Source organism: Emys orbicularis, chromosome 3, assembly GCF_028017835.1.
Source record: "Emys orbicularis isolate rEmyOrb1 chromosome 3, rEmyOrb1.hap1, whole genome shotgun sequence".
Lineage (NCBI taxonomy): Eukaryota > Metazoa > Chordata > Testudines > Emydidae > Emys > Emys orbicularis.
This window is the reverse complement of record NC_088685.1, coordinates 195,135,107-195,158,416: the sequence shown is the minus strand read 5'-3', so window position 1 is coordinate 195,158,416 and position 23,310 is coordinate 195,135,107. Positions and strand designations below refer to the sequence as shown.

Sequence of the window (23,310 nt, the reverse complement as noted above, 5' to 3'; positions counted from 1 at the left end):
TCTATTATTAGAGAGGAGATCTCTTACACCTGTGGAGCATGAATGTTATAATGATGATGCCCATCCAAATACCAAATCCTGATGTGGAGCGGACGTGAATCAGGATGCCTGATCTTGCCATTCCACTGGGTCAGGAGCTCAGGAAATGTTGGAAGGATGATTGGTGGTCAAGATAACATGTGTAGGAGTTTGGGAAACCAGAACTGTGTGGAACAGAAGAGGGCAATCAGGATAACCCTCTGACACCCCAATATTAGGGTGACCAGACAGCAAATGTGAAAAATCAGGATGGGGGTGGGGGGTAATAAGCGCCTATAGAAGAAAATGCCCCAAATATTGGGACTGTCCCTATGGTCACCCTACCCAATATTCACCACTGTCATGTAATTAGGATATACTTTGTACAAAGTATGTCTTGTGAGCTATCAGTCTAAAAGTCTTGATCTGCTAGACATTAATATCTTGTTGGATTGTGTGTGCTATTGTCATGTGTGAAGTTAGGCTATGTATGTGTTACTAAAACATGTTGTGAGGTTAAAAACACCCACAAGCAGCTTTTCAGGTACAACAGTAAAAAGGCCAAACAATGTTAATGGCTTATTGAGGAAATGCACACAAGCACAAGGATTACCCCAGGAACTGTGTACAATAGAAACCTCTCAGAGATAGCACTATACAATGGGAACTGTTTGACCCATGTCACAGCAAAAGAGTTTTCCAGCAAGTGGGAAGATATAAAAGGAGGACAATGACATCATGAGGGTGCTAGACTCTCGAGATGTCCAGGTACTGTGAGCTGTGTGGTTGTTCATGTGGGCTCCCCAACCCAACAGGGATGCATCTGTAGTAATGGTCCTGTCTGGAGAGGAAGGGAGAAAAAAAGGAACCCATGCATACCCGACAAGGATTTGGATTTGTCCACCATAGCAGGGAAGACACTGGCCAGAACGGTCATCATGAGGGTTACTGACTGACATTTTGGGGAGTACACCGACTGCCGCATTTGAAGGCAACAAAAGTGGAGTCTTGCAAGTGGAGTGCTGTAGTTGCATGAGACCATATGACCTAGTAGAGAGACATGACTTGACCAGTACTCGAGGCTTGTTTGTGATGTAGACTAGGATATCGTTCATGGTCTGGAATCTGTCCTGCAGGTACTCTCTTGCTGTAATACAATTCAAGGTTGCCTGGATGAAATCCAGAGATCATGTGGGGGGTGAGAACAGCTTTTTCAGTGTTTACACTGACTCCCAGTGAGAAGAACAGGTGTAGCATCATGGAAGTTGACACACAAGTTTCCCTGCAGGACTTGATAACAATGAGCCAGTCATCAAGGTAGCGGAAGACAATGAGACCAATGTCTGACATGGGCTGCTACTACAGAGAATATCTTGGTAAAAGACTCTGGGGGCAGTCGCTATTCCAAAGGGGAGTACTCTGTACTGAAAATGGGTAGAGTCCACCAGGAATCTGAGGAAGCATTTGTGAGTGGAATGAATGTCTACATGGAAGGAAGTGTCTTTCATATCGAGTGCCATAAACCACATGCCCTTTTCTAAAGATGGAATTTTATCTGCCAACTGTCTGTTACAGCTGTCCCCCTGCTGGATTCCTTTTTTCCCCTTCCTTTCTGTTTGTGCTGAGTGGCCGCCCCCCCCACCCCCCCGCCATGGAACTGACCAAAGTCACAGCCTGGCCCTGCTCATGGAAATGGCTTGTACAGACTGACTGGAGCCATTGCTCTGCTCAGGGAGGTGGGGGCTTTTTCGCTCCTTTGTCTAGCTTCTTTGTTCGGACCCGGCTCGGTGTAGGGTGCTCTGCCCAGGTATGCAAGACCTAAAGTGGCCACATAGCTGAGCATCTGAGTCATACCTGTGACTCAGAACTTGCCCAGACATGTCCTGTGCCTACCTGCAGTTTTCCCCTGCCTTCTCCTCCCCTGGATTAAGGGGAACCAATCAAAGTTATTGGTGGGAAACTGCCTGAGTTTGCCCTTAAAACCAGACATTTTCTGATCAGACCCCCGAAGAAGGTCCTTGCTTTGCCACCTGGTCTGATCAGCTAGGGGTCTTTGGGGGGCCCTCTCCCCGCTCTCGTTTGTTTTTGAGCGTACCCCCGTTTTTAAACTCCCCTCCCACGAACAACGAATTTGTGCCTGGAGATCTCCTGATTATTGTAAGCAAATCGAGTCCTCTCTGCGTCCTCTGATGCTGAAACTGCTGTTCCTGCTGCTGCTTTGGGGATTGGTAAGGAAAAACCTCTTGCACACTCCCCTTGTTCTAGCTGCTGGCTTTCTTTCCCCAGCAGGCAGACCCAAGCTAACTCCTTGGTCTGTATCTGTAATCTGCTTCTAGCTCCGCAGCGCCTTTGCTGCTAGAAATAAGCCTGCTTGCAGCCACCACTAGTTAAACACCCCCCCCCCTTGAAGCTGTATCCTGGGCACACACCACTCTGCCCTCTGGAACTACCCCTAGTATAAGGTGCACCCATTAGGTTAGATTTAGCCTTTAGTCTAGATAAATTGTAATTTCATTTTGCGTAGTTGTGGTTAAGTTAGGTTTAGAAAATTGCTTGCATTGTACTCTGTAAGTTAGGCTTAAAGAATTGTTGCATTGTGTTTTGTTACTTGCTAATTTGTGTAGTCTTGGTTAAGTTAAATCATAGATAAGATTTTGCTGTGTTCTGTATAATTGTCTCTCTGCTGTTTAAACTTGCAGCCTGTCTGCTCTCTCTCTCTCTCTCTCTCTCTCTCTCAATTCCTTCCCCCACGTGCTCACCCTGCTCCTACTGCTGCCAGACCTCAATTGTATTACTGAAGTCTAGCATAAAACCCCATTGGTTACCCTTTTTCTCTCTAACACCCCTCACATTTTACATTTACACCACTGTGACACATTTTTACCTAGAGTTGTTGGTTATTTAACACATTTTACCCATAACTGTTAGTTGGTTATATGCTGCTGTGACACACCCTTTACATAGAAACTGTTAGCTACCTGTTACATTTATACTTCAGTGTTAATTGGTTACCAACTGTATTGTACCCCACTGTATTGTATCCCACTATTGAAAGCCCCTATCCTATTTACTCAAAGAAACCCCTCCCCAATTGTCTACCTTAAACCCCATACCCCTCACTATTAAGTTTTCCCTGTTTTTGCATTTTCTTAATAAAGTTTATTTTACACCCCACCAGTGCAGTAGTTGTCCCCCAAGATCCCCTACCTGCTGGCAGGGTCACCAACATGACCATGCAAAATCCTAGTTTTCAAATGAAGTGGTTGAGATGGGGAAGGTACAGGAGTGGTCTCCAACCAAGCTTCTTTTTGAGTACCAGGAAGTCAGTCAAGTGAAACCCTCTCCCTTGGTATTGAGGAGGGACAAGTTCTATTGCTCCTTGCTGCAGCAAGGAGTTCACCTTGTTTGAGAATACTCTCAGAGTGGCTTCGAAAGGGGGCGGGCAGGGGTTTTGAAGGCGGTAGGGATGCATACTATCATAGCCAGAGTGGATGACATTCAGCACCCGCATGTCTGTTATTATTGCAGCAGTCCAAGTGTTGAAGTAGCGTAGAAAGACCCCCAAATGGTGTGTGGGGTCAGGAGGTGTCGGGCTTAGCCTTTCATGGCTCTCAAGCACCGGTCAAAAATAACATTGAGCCAGAAGCGGATATCGAGATGCCGAGCCTGTTGAAGAGGATGTATGGAAGCAGGGCTTTTGAACCCTCCGTCTCTTACATGGTTCATAGGGCCTCTGTTGGAAAAAAACAGCTGAGCCATGTGCCTAGGTGTGACCGATGTGCGGTGAAACTTCCTCTTAGAAGCAGGTGTGTATATCCCCAGGAAATGAAGGGTAGCCCTGGAGTCCTTCTGGAGGGACTCATCTGTTTTCTGGTTGAAGAGGTGTGATTCATTGAAGTCCTCAATGTTCATTTGGACTTCTGCATGGCCCTTTCAGAATGGGATGGACCACCACAGAATTGGGAGTGGGGTGAGAAAATAGATTCTGTTCCTTTGGCTGCTATGTAATAACGTTTTTCTGCCCTTTTCAGGTTAGGAGCACAGGTGGCAGAGGAGCACTAGATGGCTCCAGTATGGCTTCATTAGCGGGGGAACCTAATATGTTGGGGTCTGGATGCACGGAGGATGTTTAAGAGTTTGTGCTGAGAGTCCTGGATCTCCTGGAGAGGAATCAAACTCTCCAGCAACTCTGTGGAGATGATCTTGGAACTTCCTGAAGTCATTGCGGGAGAGAGGTGGAAGGAGACGTAGGAGTCACCGCTTCGTCCAGGGATGAAGATGGCAGTCTTACTGGTTCCAGTGGAACCACCTGATCTGTAGCATAATGTCCCTCCTCCTCCTATGCCAGATCTGGGGGAAGATCGGAGTGTCCCCTTAGAGGGGAGGCAAAGGGTGACTCCCTGGCACATCGGATAGACTCTGCATGGGACTACTGGTCCCAAGGCCCCCCAGTAGGAAGGGTCAGTAGGTGGTCATGAGGGCCCCCATGGCATGGGGTATCAGCGGCTCCAAGTTAGATGGGGGAGAGGTTGGTCCCAAACTGGTGCAGGTCTCTTGGGTGGTGGTGAACACATGGGTAGGGGAAGAAAAGTTCATGGGATGATTCAGAATCCCCTGAAGAGGAGAAGTCTGATTCCGGTTCCAGTGGCGGTACTGTTGGTGCCGTTGGAGGGGAGATGTGTTCTGTGTATGGGATGGGTGATAAACTCCTTCCCATGGTCAATTCCCTCAGAGGTGGATCTGACTGGAGCCTCATGGCCTACTCCATGAGGTATTTGCGGAGACGAAACTCCTGTCTTTCTCGGGTATGGCTGGGGTACAATTGGCAGATAGCCCCATATCATGATGTGGGGCAGTTTCTCAAGGCAGTATAGACTGAGGTGTTCTTCGCTGACCGAGAAGGATCATGGGAAGGAAGCATGGCGTTTGATGCCTGGAGTCCTGGGCATAGTCCTATACCTAAACGGAGTGGTTTTCCCCAGGAAACTGATCTATAAAACACTAAACTGTTAAAGCTGTTTACAAACTAGGTAATTCTTATTTTGTAGGATGTAGCCAAAGCTGCAGACACTGAAGATTCCAATCTGGACCATGCAACGGTGAGAAGAAACTGGAGAGATGATCAATCTGCCCTGCTCTCTATCTCCTCGGACAGAAGCACAGGTGAGTCAAAGTGCATGTGCGGACCAACAGACATTTTCAGATTCTCCAGCTCCAGATGCATGGTGCACATGCATAACCCACAGTGGAATACAATAGGGAACATCACTCAAAGAAGAAGTAGAAATTTAGACTCTTTAGTCAAACTTCAATGACTAATGAACATTTTGGAGACAGGCTTTGGTCAAGATTTCAATACCACCCCTATAATGAAAGGCACTAACAATATGCATCTAGGTCATTCAGCAAAAAGAAGATATCAGCATTGTTAATTCTGGACTATTTCTATGGTTAAAATAAGCATAACAATAGGAACTTTTGGGCCCGCTTTATAAATCACTAAGCAAGAAATAAACGGCACAAGCCTAGTTTAAAAAAATAAATAAATAAAAACATCTTTTCCAGGTTATTTTAAAATGTTTCATAGCGCTTCAGATTAGACGTTGTTCCTATGAGACAGTTTTTCTCTCTTCCTAGAGCATCTAGTGGTAGGTGTGGTATAGCAATTGTTTCAAACTTTCCGAGAGCCTATAATCAAAGTTTAGGATTTAGTCACTGGATTGCTGGAATGAAATGGTTATGTCAGATCTGAAAAATGCATTCTACATACACGAACTTTGAACATTAAACACTAGGCTAATTCTAGCAGCCAGTATTTTCTTTTTAAAGGACAGTATTAGAAATTGAAGGTATAAGATTACCTGCAGAGTCTTTTGAAGTTTATCTATACACATCTCTCCAACTCTTTCTCCCTTTGATTCCATATTGAAGTGTGTTTTTACCTTTTCTATATCTTTAAGTCTTTTAGTGCATTCTTCTGAGGAAGGTGAATGAGGTCTTTTAGGTGCAGCATTTTTAGAGTTTATAGTTGAAATTCCATTTAGGAGCTGTTGTCCCTGTGCAGAAGGAGGTGTAATAATTCGAGGAATCACATTTCGTCCTACTACTGTAGGTATGGTGCATCCAGTTGGAGGTAGCACTGCTTTTGTTGTACCTGCAATCTCTGTCTCTGCACAAAGAAAACAGCCTTTAAAATGTAGTTACATAAAGTTAAAGGTTACATTTTCCTCACTATGTTTGGGTACATACTTGAACCAATAACTGGAATGGACAGTCCTTTAACAGGCACTGATGGCATAGTGACATTCAATGGCTTCTCTCTACTGGCAGCAGCACTGGTTCTCTGAAGTAGAGTGTTCCTGTTAAATAAGCATTGTATATGCTCTTACACATATTTTAGGTTACAAAGCTAGTCTATCAATTGGTAACAAGTGTACAATCTCCTTGAATTATCCAAGTTTACAAACTACTAACCTTTCTGTTTCTATCAGAGAGTTGTTGTCCAATTTAGAGATCCTGTTTAACAAAGAAGGGGAGCTATATCGTGTTCCTGTGTCTGTGGTCGTGGAACCATCCAAAGAGCTTACATCCACTGAAGCCCTTTTGGATGGAAGTCCACTAATGTTTCGACCAATGTCTGGTATGCTTTGCTGAAAACAAAGGTTACAAGATATAATATTTTAAAAAAGAGATATGCACACATGCAAATATTATGTGAAGGATCAAAACTTCATCGTACCTTCTTTCTTTTCTGTAAGATTTCAGCAGGCAAATAATAATGCAGTTGCTTTTTCTTCACATGAGTTGCTTCAATCTTCATGCCTTCTTTTAGCATATTGATGTTATTTGCCTGCCTATGAACTGTAATATGCAATTACCCAATTTAAAGCCACAATACATGTAGATTCCAATTCCCTCAACTTAGATTATACTTTTGTAAAATTATGTTTCTGAATGAAGAAGCCAACAGCAAGCCTTCATTAAGTGTTTTTACGCTGAACATATCATATTGGAATATTTGTCAATAATATGTTGAAGCTCATTTAAACTAAAGCTACAATAACAGAAGGTTACCAGGAGAGTTTCCAAATTCATGCCAGTTGATAAAAATGGGGGAACTGTATGCTGGGAAGCTCATTTTACTTTACATTTCATAACCAACCTGGTCCATTTGATATTTGTAGTCCGTCACCATCCTGTAGTAATTTTAACTTCGTTTAAAAGATACCTCTTTAAAACAACTAATTACAGGTGTCTGTGCTGCTTAAAAAGGTTGCAAACAATGGTGGAAAGTAGGAGGAATGTATTTTTTTTTAAATCTTAAATTTAATTCCCTCTTTGATTCACTGGACTAAAAGTTCAGTTAACTTTAGCCTCTGCAAACAGTGTTGGGTAATTGATGGATTCAAATATGCGTAATTTGCAGATCAAATACTTAAATCTAAAAATGCAGACAAAAAAAGCTTGAGGCAGTTTATTTTGTTTTACTAGCATGACTGCCCACAAATTGAGCAGACAGGCAAAGCAGAGGTAGAGACAAAATAGAACTGATAATGTAAGTTAAAATTAGGCACATCTTTTTTGATGGTATCCCTTTAAGAGAGCATCTTCAGTTTCCATCCCCTATAAACCAAGTACAGTGATACCACCCTTACTCTTACTGATTCAAAGTTTAATACTGGGCATCACTTTTGTGGATGTTTAGTCTTAAGGGTTTACTTATTGGACTTTATATTCTGCATTTGTTTAACTGATGCGTAGCAATTTAAGTTTAAGTTAGTTGTTCAGTAGGCAGCCAAGAGCATGTGGGATACTAGAATTAATTAAAAGATCCTGGGCTTCAATTGATCTTTCACCCTGCTCCACTCAAAACCCCCCATTTAAATCTAAATCAGTGGGTTTATGTACCAATTTAACTATGTACTATTAGTATAAAGGTGTTAATATTGGTAAGTTTACGTATAGCTTATTTACCAACGTAAGCCCCTTTTCATGGGTATAACTGCATACACACTAGTGGGCTGCACCAATTTAGCTATATTGATTTCAAATCAATAGAAAAGACCAAAGGCTTACCTAAACACAGGGTTTCTGTATATCCCCTCCCCCTGCCAATCTGATTAGGAAAGCCTGTGCCTCAAGGCAGAGCTTGGGTAAGCAAGGAATAAGCTGTATCATATAAAGCAAATTTCTACTGTGGATGCAGTTATACCAGTTTAGGTGTTGAACTATACTGGTTATCGTTAAAATGGTACAATTTGTTTAGAAAGGCCCAACATTTGCCTAAATGACTTCAAACAGGTGTCTGGTAACAGAGTTGCACACAAAAACATCCATAACTGCATCCATAAATGCGTTATAACAACTTAAACGCAAGAAAAAAATACATCCATGCACTATTAAAGTTTTAAAGGTTAAATAAGACAGTTGACATTCAAATATATACATGCACAAAGTTTTTGCAGTGTAAGTATCAGACAGTCCACTCCTAAGTCTAACAAACTAGCATACTGGGCTTCCACACAAAGTTTTTCAAATGCTTACACATTTGTATGCCAGATTTCTTCAAGCTTCTCAACTGCTTTAGCTCTCAATGACTCTTGCCCTGAGCAACTTTTAGAAGTTACCATATTATCCAAGCACCACTGCCACCTCATTTACAACTGAAGTCTAACAAGCACTTTTTCATTACCCATCAGATGCCCATGTGGAAATTTAACTTAACTTTTCAGATAGAATCATAGAACTGTAAGGGACCTCAAGAGGTCATCTAGTCCAGTCCCATGCACTCAAGGCAATAAGTTCACCATAGCTCCAATAACATAATGAGAAACTGTAAGCCAAAGAGCAACGAGCCAGATTGCTGTCAAATGATCAAACGAAACGAAACAAAAAAAAAAAAAATCTTATTTTTCAGTTATAGTAGCCTTGGGGATTACTTGTAACAATACCAAGTAAAATATTATGGGATTAAATTCAGATCTACACTTCAGTGGCTCCAACACATCACAAATGAAAGGGAAGGGAAGAGTTGATAACCTGATGCTCAAGGTAGCTAAAGGTTGTGTGTTTGTAACATTAGAATAACTCCATACTCAAATCTTGAGAAGAGTATTCATGCCTTTACCAATGTAGAAGTGTCCATGACAATATGTTTTCTGATGTTCAATCTAGTTTTAACACTCAGATGGGAGTTAGTTCAGAACTATCAATAGTATAAAAATTTTGGGTTTTAAGTTCTTGGTTGCTACTCTTGACAATTCCTATTACAAATTACATACAGCAAGACTGTTCTGATGGTCTTAAGTATGGATTCCCAAACTTCATGCCCCTTTTTGACTTCCATACATATGATGCCTTCACAGGCATCTATTTCAAATCACTGGTGCCAGCTTTGCTGCCTTTGGCCTAGCAAGTGCAGGGTTAACATCACTTAGCCAGCTGTGCCCACTATGCCAGAGAAGAGGTTCACACATCTACTGTGCTGCTTGAGTTTTAGTTCTTCCCTCATTACCACTGTGCTACATGGACAGAATGTGTATTTTAATTGTTTTACAGGTAGCTCTGATGTTACTGATTTTTCTGCCACTAAAAAAAAAATGAAATATGATGGATGTAAACAGCGTCATGTTTACAAGTCTAGCAGAACTCTTTAGAGTAAGAGACTATGGTATAGAGTGCTTCAACTCAGAGTCTCTTCACCATGTTCCTAATATGGTTTGTGTATCTGACAAGTAATGCTCCTTCTCACTTATTGTATGGCTATAGCAGGTACACGTCCAAGATAGATATCTGTTTTGTGGTCAAAATAGGAAGTTTACTATTTTAAAATTAAACCTCCACATGCTCTGTGCCTAGAACTTCACCATAACTACCCTGGAGGAGGCAGAGTTTGGAAAGAGTTTATTCATTATATTAGCTATTTAGACAATCTTGTAAGAGTCAAATTAAAAACCATACCAAGACTAAAGTGAAATATAAGCTTACCTGTATCTGTGAATGATTGTATATCATATGTTAAGTCAATGTTAACACTTTCTGCATTTTCCATTTTCCTAAAAATTATTCCAAGGAACCACATTGATACATAGTTGCTCCTTTTAAAAAAAAAAAAAAAAAAAAAAAAAAACAGATGTGTCTCATTTGTGTGTCAATGTCGGTTCTATTTGGATGTTTCCAATTGACCTTCAGGAAGTGGATTAAATAAAATCATCTCCATCATTTAGCTGTTCATTAATATTAGAGTTTCAGATTTAATCTGTACTTTAGTACTTCTGTGTTTTGGTATACTAGTCAGAGGTACAATATTTCACTCATTCTTAAATGTTATGACATGTTTAGATTGCCTTTTCTTGAAGATACACAGCTGTGGAGCAATGTTTGACTAGCTTGGAATACCTCAACATCAGGGCTGGCTCTAGGAACCAGCAAACCAAGCACGTGCTTGGGGCGGAACAATTTCAGGGGCGGCATTCCGGCCACTTTTTTGGGGGGGAGGGGGGGGCGCTTCAGCAGTTGCGCTCCCGGAGGTTGGTTGTTGTTTTTTTTTAAGCGGCAAAAAAACCTAGAGCCGGCCCTGCTCAACATGCATTCTTGCAAGATACCTAGAATGACTGAAGACTAGCAGATTTCAATTTAATTTTTAACAGTGACCAAACTACCACATTCTTAAACTTAAAAAATAAAAAGAAACTTAACTTACTCTTTGCAATGTTCCTTGTTGACAGGGAAAGACTGAGGATTAACGTGTGCAAGGTTTATAAATTCATTCCTTTCCAAGTTCCCAACAAGTACGCGAATTTTAGATTCAACTAGACCAACCCTAATAAAAACATCAAGTGTTAGGTTAGTTTGGTTTTACTGAATCAGGTACAATACAGTAGTTTGAGCTACTAGTTAGAGTTTAAAAAGTGTAAGACACCAGTCCAATCAACCCAATATGACAGGTAGCTCAGCGGGATTTAAATACAACCACCCAAGGCTGGATCTCAAAATTTATGTTCACTTTAATTAGGACTAGAGGAAGTTCCCTTTAGACAATAAATATTGCTTTATAAGACTGAAAAAAACTTGTGACAAGTTCATGATAACCATCATCCTCTAAAGGAGTTAAAATACAGCCCTTACCATTCTAGTCTAGGACATCAAGGGGTTGTAGGATCAAGATACTAGGTTGCAAGTTCTAACATTGGTTGGATTGTAGGTAGGCAGGAAAGTCAGTTTGAAGCGAACTATGCTCGGAAAGGTACTTTAGTTTGTAGCTTGAGATGTCATGGGCGAATTGTGTTTTGAAAACTGCACTTCAGAGCTTTTTAGCTGGAAGAGCAGAGTTCTTGCTAGAGCTAAGTAGAGAAAGATAGTTCTGTTTCTGAAGTATTTAGACATTTTGAAATGTGATCTTGTTCTGATTTGGAAGGTAAGCAAAAAATGCAGAATTCCCCGTAAAAGGAAAAGGAGTGGTATACTTAGGTTCTGTCGGAGCTTCTCCTGGGTCCCATCAGAATCTTGCCTAAATCTAACCAAAATGTTTAGATTTTGCCAACAAAACAGTTAGTTGGCATTTTCCCAATTAGCTCTAGCGGTCCATCCATGTGAAAGTGTAGGGAGAATGCCTTCCTCTCCAAACCAAGAGGAAAGTCTGTAAGGAGGATAAGGGCAGAATAATCCAAGTTATTCTGGAACACACTTAACATTATTTTGAAGACCTGAACAGTAGTGTGTTTTCCTCAGTTACTTAAAGGAATGCTGTTAACCTGAAGCCAGTTTAAAAAAAATTGAAATTTCTAGTCAATTCCATAAATTTCAAAGAATTCAGGTACTGTATTGACCCCTGAATCCACCTGAAAATTGTTTGACTAGGAAAATATAATTTAAAAACTCTTATGGCAGTGTGGAAGACAAACAAAAGGAAGAAAGACTTGACATCTCTTTCTGTACACAATGACAAACTATTCCCCCCCTTTTCTTTAGTACTTTAACATAACTATTGCATAAACCAGTAAGTTTAAAAAGTCAAACAATTAAATTCATGGTATCATGTAAAGAAGTGTTAAGGACAGGAAAAAGACCAAACTTGTCCTTATGTTGCTTTATTACATAAAGAGTGATTTAAAAATATTATTTTTATATATATATATATATATTTCCTTGTTCCTTAGAATGTTATTGTTCATAAATAATTGTTTCATCATACATTAGAACTGTAACATAATTAGTTATCAATCATGCTACAATTAAAAAAGATACATGGATCATGTCAAAAGAAACTCCCTAAGTGTATGGTAACAGTTGTTAGCCAATACATATATGTTAGCCATAGTGTACACTACATTAATTGGTATTACGTACACAGCGTTAATATGTGTAGGTATTGGAAAGTTATGTTAATTGGATGTATTATACTCTTCCCACAATTCTGTGACCCATGTCAAGTATCCTGCAAGACTGCAAAGCTGAAGTCAGCTTTGGCATTAGAAAAGAAGAAGCCTGTCAAAGCCAAATTACGCAAATGGTGTCCCCTACAGGTAAATCCCAACCTGTTCTAAGTCCAACTGGTTTGGAATATGGTTTCCAAAACAGAGGTAATGAAAGGTACAGAACAACATGTTAAGGAACTGGTGGGCTGGATTGTAGGTGACGTATAAAGTGCTTTTAAAACTTGTAAACAGTCATGATATAAATGGAGGTAATTTTGGAGGTGCCTCTTCAACACACACATACTGCATAAGGTGAACATGCTGGAAGGTAAGAATGGCTTCCTGAAAGGTGGGTATGTATGTCTCCTTTTTGTATTGCATTTTGTGTCTATAGGCCATAAATTTTGGTTACATTTGATTATTTGGGCTTGAACATTTTTCATAATGAACCAAAAGTATAGTGAAACAATCAGTTATACTGTTAATCAACATAGCATAAGTTATATCCTCAGAACAGCCATGTTTTACAGATGGATTTTGCTCGAGTAGCCACCTGTGACAACTATTAGTTCAGTTAAAACAATATTTTATTGAAACTGCGACAAGCATGTTAACTGCATTTATATAGCGCGTTGTAGATTACTCCTGCCTGTATCAATACACACACACAAAATGTGCAACAGTTAGGGTTGCTACACTCATACTTGACTCAAATCCACAAAAACAGAAATGGATATGCCAACTCAACAGTACATGTCCTCTTTTATACCCAGACACCTTATCATTACCACAATTATTTACACTACAAACTTAACTCTGTCCCCTACAGATGCCAGCCTTTCATCACCTCTGAGTTATCCCCTCCCAGTGCATCACAACTAACATCACTAGGACAGGGTCATTTGGTAGAGGAGAGTGTGAAGGGAAGGTTGAGAGGAGCAGCATCTGAGTGAATGAATGAATGGTGGTACATACTGTACTGTTTTGCCGTGTGTGTGTGCGAACATACATACATTTTATAAAGAGAAAGCTGCCAGTGGATGGTCAGACTGCCAAGGAAAACGAGAGCCAAATTTCAAATCCTTCCTATTAAAATTAGAAAAAGCTAAGGCTGCACAGAAAAATCAAAGGGCCTTAAAAAAAATCAGTTTTGCATCAAAAAGCCACTTATTTTTAGAGCAGTAACAGAGATTTATGCTCCTGTTTGAAACAGAACCCTAAGTATGGAGTTTCTAGCAGGGTGCCCCCATTAACTTTAACATGCAGCCTTAACACAGTTAAGCACTTCATTTCAGAAACAAAACTAATGCTTAACATAGGCTATTATGAAATAATACATAGTTTTGGCTTAAAAATTATTGGTATTAAATATGGCATTGTTTGATTGAAATGAGCACATTTGGATTGTTAGTTACAGAACAAATAGGAGGATATTTTGAAATATGTACTTATTACCTGGTGTTGCTACATAAGGTAAATAAACTATTATAACCACTGTGATGGGCCAAGGCCAGATGGCTACAGTAAAGTAGTGAGGAACAGATATGTTAGCCCCAGGCTAAACAAATCCCTGGTACCATGGTAACCAAATGGCAGTTGCTCCAGGGTAATCAAGACACCTGGGGCCAATTAAGATCCTTCTAGAAGGCAGGAGAGACAGCTAGATTGATTGGGACACCTGAAGCCAATCAAGGATTGGCTGGAACTAGTTAAAAGCCTCCCAGTTAGTCAGTGTGGTGTGGGTGTCAGGAGCTATAGGAGGGAGCTGTGTTGTTGGAGGAATGAAGTAGTACGAATCCATATCAGGTGCAAGGAAGGAGGCCCTGAGGTAATTGTGAAGAAGTTATTGAGTGGGGGCTGCTGTGGGGAAGTAGCCCAGGGAATTGTACATGCCCTATTTCCAAAAAGTCAGCTTTCATAGCTGCTAAGTTTAGGGTCCCTGGGCTGGAGCCCAGAGTAGAGGGCGGGCCTGGACTCCCCCCTCCCCTCCCTGATTAATCACTGATACTGGGAGACAACAGAGACTGTGTGAGGGAGGGTTGTTTCTCCTCACCTCCCTTGCTGGCTTATGATGAAAATGGCTCAGTAGACTGTGACCCTTGCCTCTAGAGAGAGAAGGGCTATGTGGAGGGTCACAGTGAGCCTCTGAGGCTAGCAAAAATCCGTCAGGAAACGCAGGACCCACGGAGTCAAGGACAGAACTTTGTCACACCACACTTCATTAGAACAAATAGAAATAGGTTAGAATATAGCAATTGGTGCCAACCAATTTTTTCTTGAATTGCTATTCTGATATAGTGTTCTCACAATGAGTCCTGTAGATTAGTTTAAAGCTGCTAGTGTTCTGCAGCCTATTAAAAGCTTATGGCTACACAACTGTTTTTGAATCCTGACTGCTTTTAGCACTGAATAGAAAGGAGCTTGATTTGAAGGCAATGCTGTTGGCTAATATAGGAAAAAGTCTATCACCATGTCAGTGTTTAAATTCTCAGCCTCAGAAGTGTGATCCCATATCTAGATCTCAGAGAAATGGTTGATTACTGAAACACAAGTCCCTATAAGAACAAATCATGTGATATGTTGATACTATAACTACTGAAAAATTATTTTTGAAACCGAAGCTTACTTGTAAACTCCAGCATACACTTGCAATTCAGAAGAAAGTAATAAGAGAAATCGTGCATTTGGAAAGATATTAATTGAAGAGCCAATTTCAGAGCAGTGACCATACAGCTGCATAACATAAGAGGACTACACCACCAAACACTCCCCACTTGCTTCAAAGTCACCATACCAATGGAGCTTTTTAGACAGAAGCAAGGTTTACCCAAGGGCCAAAAACAAAAACAGAAAAACACACAAACATTTTTCGTTGTATGCTTTCACATATCGTCTATGTCCCAATCCTTTATCATCTTTCAAATTCCTCATTAATCAAACTTCTGCACAGGCCACTAATACTGATCAGCCAAAATTTATCACTAACATTAAAAATGGTTAGTTTTATGATTAAATTGGTCACTTGATGCATTATTGCTCTCCACTGTGTGTTTTAATTGCAAGTTATCTGGTGCGGATAGCATGTCTTCTTCTTGCATACTGCCAAACAGTCAGGCAGCACTTAAACCGCAGATATTGTTTCATCTTACCAGCGCCCATCATTGCTTGTGGTGTTTTGAGAAACTACCCCAGAAGGTTGGAGGTTTAACACTTATCTACCTTTTCCAAGAAAATTATAGAAAGCTTTTCCACATTTAGCATCCACACCTGTGTGTTCAAATACACTACCATAGTTAATTCCAAGTTGTATAGTTTTAGGCAAAGGAGAGTTTAGTGCTCCGCCATTTCCCCCATTACATGAAGAAAATCCAATTCTAAACCACATTTCAAATTAAAAAGAATAAACCCATATTTAAGAATGACTTACCATTCTAAATGATGCTCTTCAGTAGAGGCACTAGCAGTCAACACAATATAATGCCTGAAAAACATTAAAATATTTAGCCCGTCTCTGGGATCAGAGAGCTTTGTCATCAAACTCAGAATAGAAAACTCACTGCAACAATTCCAAGACTTTGTGACATGAAAGAAGTCCTGGATCATACTTTCCCAGAACTATGAAAAATAAATTTACACTGGGTAGTTGTGTAACTGAAAACAGATTGAAAGATCACATTCCACTGAACCCAAAACATACACATGCAATTTACTCTTGTATTAGTTCATTAATGTATTATACCTTACTGCTTAACCACCCATCATCTAGCATTATACTATATTTTAACAAAGGAACAATCCTAAAACATTAATGCAGTTTGAAAGTTTAATCTCTCCAAACCAATGGAATACTTTAACTGTTCTAGGATGGCTCTTAAAAGAACTCTAGTTATGTACAACAAATGCGTTCTCTCTTTGGGATAGGTACCTATGTGTCTGGGGGTACATCTACACACTTATGGCGGTATGTAGAGACATACGTACATACCTGTACATATGTAAAGACACTGCATGCCCTGCTAGCATGGGTATGGCTTAGCAGAGTAAATGTTCTACACACCTGAAGCCCTATGGTAGGCTCTCACACCCACACAGTGTTTCCACATCTACATTATTTTTAGCTGCTTAGTGTCCCCCCTGCCGGAGCCCTTCCCCGCTGCCGGAGCCTTTCACTGCCACATGTAGCTACGTGTGTAGTGCCTGTACTCTACATGACACCATAAGCTAGGAGTTATGCTCTTTAGGGTGAATTAAGTAATGCTTCTTCATAGGTTTAGGATAAATGTGGGGAATGGTTCAGTTATTTCAGCCTAAATGGAAATAAGCCTCTTCCAATCCCCTTTTCTTCAAACTATTTTCAAGCCACATTTAGAGGTACTGAAAACATTTCTGCATAGTATAAAAGTTACAGGTTCTTTCACTGAAGAGTAGTTTGCATTTTACTTTTACTGCATTCTAATTCATTGGGCAGAATAGGGATGGGAGAAAATGAAGTCCCTACAGGCAAACAGCAAATTATGGTAGTTGTACTAACCTGGAAAATTTTTCTCTCTTTTTTTTTTTTTTTTTAATCAGAGCAAAAAATTTATTCCAATTGCATTGCAGTTCAAAATATTTCAAACAGACAATGGATTCATACATACTTGTACTTTTGAAAAAAGTTTGGTGGTTCAAGGAGTTTTGGCCAGTCTGATTTTCCTTGGAGAATTTCATCTGTGACAGCAAGACCTATGTTTAAAAAAAGCTTGCTATGTTTTATTTTTGTAGACAGTTAACCTGACCAGGTAAGCACATTAAATTTCTACCCAGATCTTGGATACCAAGTCCTCTGAGATCTATCAATGAAAAAAAAAAAAAAAGCTATATGAAAGCTAGTAATTATCATCCTGCACTGTTAACTAAAGGATAGAACAAATGTGAATTCCTGCCACTGCACAGAACTGGGTCACCTACTACCGTAATCTCAATACATTTTGGAAAGTTGACCCTCTGCATCACCATGCTAGTCCAAACTGATTCCTAGAAGTGAGAAACAGAAGAGACTTAGCTCATCTCTTCCATCCTCCCGCCAGTGCAGGATTGGTTCTCACAGCACATAATTGTTTAACATGTAAATGTGTTTTCTTCTAAGGGAAGAGACTGAACAAATTTTTACTTGGCATCTATTTATTATGGCTTTTTCTTATATCATGTAAAAAGTATGAAGAGGTTTGAAATGCCTTACCTTGCTTGAACTCCTCTACCATTACTGCTCGTGTTGAAGTAGACACATTATACGTAGAGTTCTGCTGTGGATAGGCTGGCGTGATTATGGGCATTAGATGATATCTGTCAGATGGGTTTACCTATGGCATTCCAATGGTTCAATTAGTGTGTTTAAAGTGATTATAAATTACCAGTAAGTAAGAAAATACATCATCTACATACCCTAGGGTCCCACACTGGCAAATTTAGATTGCTATCTTCAGGTTGTTTGAGCAACACAGGATTTGGCCATTCCCTGTACAAGAGACCAAAGAATGACTATCATGTATAGTTTTGTCCATTTAAAGTAATTTTTTTTAAATTACACAAAATGAAGACAATTTAGCTTAAGTCTAATTAAGTGTAGAACTAGTTTGACAAGACAATGCTTAGCTAAATTTTTTTGTTTTTGCTATGAGAAGTGTTTAAACTTACCATTTTGAAAAAATTAGGAAGAATTTGTGAATTAGAGTAGATGCCAATGCATTTGGATAGAGCTGACATGTTCTTGCTACCAGCATCGCCCAGGAAACACCACCAAGAAATCCCAGCACATTGGAATAAATACCACGTCCTAGAATAGATACATTTTAAAGTTAGCCTTTATTTTTAAAGTGTGCAAGTATGTTTCCTTCCAAACTTAGAGCTCTAGAAAAGATTTCCAAAACTGGTTACAACTCAAACTTTACAGATTATACTTATTATGTCTACTTATTCATATTTATAAGCCAAAAATGATATTTGATTCCAGTTGCCCTTCTCTCACAGTAAGATATACTGAAGGCCCCATTCATACTGCCAATTTGCAGAACCAGAGTGCTCTTTGGCTATGTTCATTTTGCACTGTTCTGGCAGCTGGAGAGGGAAGCCTTTAAAATTTGCCTTCCTTTTCAAGACTTGGGGGCTGATGGGCCTGAACCACATCACATGAAGAACACAGACAAGTGTTGACAGTGTATTTGTAGCTGCTTTAGTCAATGAGCATTTTCATCAGTGTTTTCCAGGCAGCCTCTCTCAGACCCCAGTCATGCCAGGGAAGGAAAGCATTTGTAGCCAGATTCAGCAACTCATCTCCCTGACTTCACAGGATTTCAGGTCCTGCCCAGAGACTAGAGCTGGTCAACATTTTGACAGAGGCCTAGTAAGAATTTTCTCATGAAATTTTGTGAAAGCTTTGCCAGTTTTGGATCAGCACTATCTGAGATCCCTCCTATTAAGGCAGATTGCAATTCTTTCCCATCTCAAAGATCATAGAATGTTTCTCAAGTTAACATATATAGTCTGGTGCACATGATTACCCATGGACTTTTCCATCCTAATCTTGTCATATTTCATGCTGACCAAGATCATAGGCTAGAGATTGTAATTTTCATTCAAAGACCATTCAGAACACTTCACATTGTTCATAGGCAAAACAAAATAATTAAGAGTAGCCATTGCTATCACAAAGCAGCAACAAGTCTAGAACAGCAACAGTTCTCAGTCATCCATTTAAACATTAGCCAGACTCAGACTGGTTTACTTTTAGAAGTCAGACAAGATTAAGTCTGTTCAGGTCAATAGAGTCATCTATCAAACATCCAGTTTACTGCTCCAATTTATTTCAATTCCCATAACATTTATCCTGAAGGCATTAACTTTGTGTCTTTTTTGTTGTTATACATGAAGGTTACTCACTTGTAACCCAATTTCTCTGAAACGGACTCTGCATATTCACTTTTGTGATGTGCCATCATAGAATACCAGGGTTGGAAGGGACCTCAGGAGGTCATCTAGTCCAACCTGCTGCTCAAAGCAGGACCAATCCCCAGACAGATTTTTGCCCCAGATCCTTAAATGGCCCCCTTAAGGACTGAACTCACAACCCAAGGTTTAGCAGGCCAATGCTCAAACCACTGAGCTATCCCTCCCCCCTGTGATGGAACTTTCTGGTAGTACGGCCGGTGAGTGCCCACATGCCCCTCCTACTAGTCCCCTCAGTGTTCAAGCATGTTGTAAGGGTATGGCTATAAAAAGGAGCCTGGTGTTGAGCACTTGCTCAGTTCCCCCCACAACTAGTGCAGAGTACAATAGTATTACTTAGTTAGGACTCTGCAGAAGAGGGGAAGGTCGGTGGAGAGCATGAATATGCAGAGTCCATCTGGAAGAACTCCGGTTACCTTCATTCCTTCTTTGAATGTCCTCTGCATATTCCCACTTTTGGGGTTGACAAGCAATATTCAACAAAGGATGGAGGGACACAAGGTCCTAATTAAATAGAGATTGAAACATTGCCCTGCCAAACTGAGCATCAGATCTATCAGATAAATCTAAAAGCATAAAATTTAGTGAAAGCGTGAATTGAACCCCAAAGTGACAGCTTTATATATCTCAATAAGGGGATCATATCTAACATACACTACAGAGGTAGGAACTGCTTTAGTAGAGATAGTTCTGAGACCCAATGCTGGAGAGAGAAGATTCCTTATAAGTTTATATTCTGTTTAACCCATCTAGACAATGTCTGCACAGAAAAAGTGAGGCGTTTGCAATTTTCAGCACAGTAAGTGAACAGTTTTGGGGAAAACCCTAAACTCTTAAGTCCTGTCTAGACAGTAAAATAAGGAGATTTTAAAATCTAAATAATGCAATCCAGATTCACGTATCAACATGAGGTTAGGGGAGGAGGAGAGAAACGGATTTTCATGTTAACCGATCTATTAGTTTAGGGAGAAATATGGGGTGAAGCTTAAGTGCCTCCTTGTCTTTACAGAAAATTGTAAGAGGAGGGTCAGCCATCAAGGCCTACAATTAACTAATTATTCTAGCTGAAGAGATTGCTATTATAAAGGCTGTTTTTAATGGAGAGATGAAACAATGAACAATTTGAGAGATGTCTAAATGTATAGTCATAAAATGTATTAATGCCAAAGTTAGATAACCATGGAGGAACTGGATTTCTTAATGATGGACAGAAGATCAAAAACCCTTTAAAAGGTTTTTAAAACAGAGTCAAGTGAAAAATATAGATTTACCATCAGTAGGATTATGAAAGGCAGCTATTTCCACAAGATGGACCTTAAGCAAAGAAATAGACAAACCCACACATTTTAGGTGTACTAGATATTCTAAAATACATTGAATTGGAGCAAATACTGGATCAATAGCCTTATCAGACATATTTTCCATTTAAAATCATAACATTTTCTAATTGACTGTTTCCTAGAATTAGGACATGCTGCACTTCTACAGAGCAAGATCTTTCTAGATCTGTTAAAGTCCTATTGCCCAAAGCAGTTAGATGTAACAATTGGAGAGCTAGATAAAGAACTCTCCCTCTCTGCTGGGACAATAGGGCTGGTGTTACTGGGAGAAATTTGCATTTCCCCTTGGAAAGAAGAATTAGGTGCGTCTACCATTGCGGTCTCAGCCATGCCAGAGCAACTTGCATAATTTTGGCCAAGTTTGATAGATTTTTTTCACTACCTTTAACACTAGCGGGAAAGGAGGAAACGTATACAGTAAACTGGTCCCCCAGCAGAGAAGAAAGGAGTCTGTCACTTGAACAAAAACAAAGGAATTTTGTATTGAACTTGGTGCAAAAATATCCATGTCCAGAAAGTCGCAAAGGCTGAAAATGTCCTGAACTACTGAGTCCTTTACTAAGCACTCAAGCATCTTAGTCTAATCTCTGTTCAGCTTGCTCATGATCTGCTTGTGAGTTCCCACTACATTCAGGGCGATCAGAGACTGTGTAGAATACACCAATTCCATAGCTTTCTGGCCTCCTTGCAAAGCTGAGACAAATGTGTGCCTCCCTATTGGTTCACATACTACATTGCTGATATATTTCTGTGGTGACTTGGACCACCCTGTCCTGTACTTGTAGGAGGAATGACTTGACGGCCAGAAAGATGGCCTTCAGTTCTAACATTCATGTGCAAGTGTGACTCTTGAGAATGCCAGAGACCTTGAATAGATTGAGATACCCCTCCCCCATCCCTTCTTGGATACATTTGATGTAGCTATTGCAGGAGAGTGGGGGAGGTAGAACGATACTCCTCAGAGCATTCTCTAGGCTCAACCACTATATTAGAGAGGCTAGTGGCTTTTGGGGGGGAATGGTGAGGATTTTGAACATACTGTCCAGCTCTAGGATTGGTCTTTTTCTTTGGAATCAGAAATAATTGTAATAAACCCCTTGGTTCCAGAACTTTTCTAGGACCTCCTCTATTGCTCCTGCCTGTAACAGTTTGTATTTGTGTTCTTAGTACCCTCTTGTGAGATGGACCCCCTAGAAAGGGAGGAGTGAGGGGGGGGTTGTAAGGAGGAAGGTATTCAGATTGGATGGTATAAGCCTTCCTTTATTATGTCCAACATTCACCTGTTTGAAGTGATTTTTACGACTCATGGAATTCTGAGAGACTTCTCCTAAAACAAGGATAGATTGATCCAGGATTGGTTCATAGCGCTCAAATCTTATGTCAAACCTGCAGCCTAACATAAGGCAACAAAGACATAGCCGAAGAATTCTTCATCCTCCTCTGATGCTTGAAGGCTCTCTTCCTCTGCTAAGACAAAGGAGGACTATTATTGATGCTGATACTGTTGTTTGAGTGTAGTAGGATGAAGGAGGGTAGTATTGCTTATGATATCTAAACATGGGACCAGGTGACCATCTACAGGATTGAAACACTCCCAATGATCTTGCAGAAGACTGTCTCTTTGGTCTTTTCTAGAACTTCATCAGTTTTGACACTACATAAACAGTCACCCTTAAAAGGAAGATCCTCTGTTCTAGGCTGTCTCCAGAAGCAGAGAAGATGATCTTAGCCACATATCTGCAGAGATCAGTGAATGAAGGAACCGATCCGGATGCAGTGTCAGATACCTCAGATGATGCTTTAAGTGCATGCTTTGTGATGCTCTGACTTTTTAGGAGGGCATTAGCTAGTTTTGTTGATCTCTGGAAGATTTTTAGTGAAAAGGGAGATAGTTTCCCAAAAATGGAATTGGTACCTTGACATGACTGCTTAGTAATTGGCCACTTATGTTCAATTTTCTTCCTAGAGAATTAACTCTTTCCCTTCTCTTTGACAAGAAGTAAATGACCAGTTTTGGATCATTTGACCATAGCTGATACAACGAGTCAGTCAGTTAAGAGGAAGGTGTACAGGAAAACAGGAATCTGATATGACTTGTCAGCTTTCTTTGAAACTGGCTGATAGGAAGAAGGGTTGGATCATATTGATTTATCTGGTTCCCAAAGTCCATCTAGTATTGGTGAAGGTACTTGATTTCCTGAAGTGGTATCTAAAATGTCAAAAACTGGGTTGGTGACCTCTTCGAAAGCCGCTGAAGGTAAAACGGTTATCTACCTGTAATGTATTTGTTGGTCTTCAAGATGAGAGTGCAGATATGTATTCCATTCAGGTGTGTGCGTGCCCAGCATACTGACACTGGTGACCTTTGCTTAGCACTACCTGTCAGGGTGGCACTCTGGCCCCTCATAGCCCTCCATTGGCTATTTAAGTGCAGCACCACCCTGACCTCCCTTAGTTCCTTCACACTGAACATCAAACTGAGACAGAGTGGGTTGTGGAATAGACATCTACACCCACATATCAGTTACAGTACAAATAGGTTTTTTCATCTT

At 40.3% G+C, this 23,310-nt stretch overlaps 1 protein-coding gene across 1 annotated transcript in view; it reads right to left on the bottom strand.

Moving 5' to 3' along the window:
- PAPOLG (poly(A) polymerase gamma) overlaps positions 1 to 23,310 on the bottom strand; it is a 75,746-nt gene that overhangs the window by 6,479 nt on the left and 45,957 nt on the right. Inside the window, exons 10-21 of the mRNA XM_065401489.1 lie at positions 18,111 to 18,249; positions 17,859 to 17,931; positions 17,656 to 17,776; positions 17,075 to 17,159; positions 15,862 to 15,915; positions 10,721 to 10,840; positions 10,006 to 10,115; positions 6,758 to 6,879; positions 6,493 to 6,668; positions 6,268 to 6,377; positions 5,961 to 6,187; positions 1,763 to 1,783 (exon numbers count right to left, since the gene is read on the bottom strand). Coding sequence (XP_065257561.1) covers positions 1,763 to 1,783; positions 5,961 to 6,187; positions 6,268 to 6,377; positions 6,493 to 6,668; positions 6,758 to 6,879; positions 10,006 to 10,115; positions 10,721 to 10,840; positions 15,862 to 15,915; positions 17,075 to 17,159; positions 17,656 to 17,776; positions 17,859 to 17,931; positions 18,111 to 18,249 — 1,358 coding nt within the window. The remainder of the gene's footprint in view (positions 1 to 1,762; positions 1,784 to 5,960; positions 6,188 to 6,267; positions 6,378 to 6,492; positions 6,669 to 6,757; positions 6,880 to 10,005; positions 10,116 to 10,720; positions 10,841 to 15,861; positions 15,916 to 17,074; positions 17,160 to 17,655; positions 17,777 to 17,858; positions 17,932 to 18,110; positions 18,250 to 23,310) is intronic.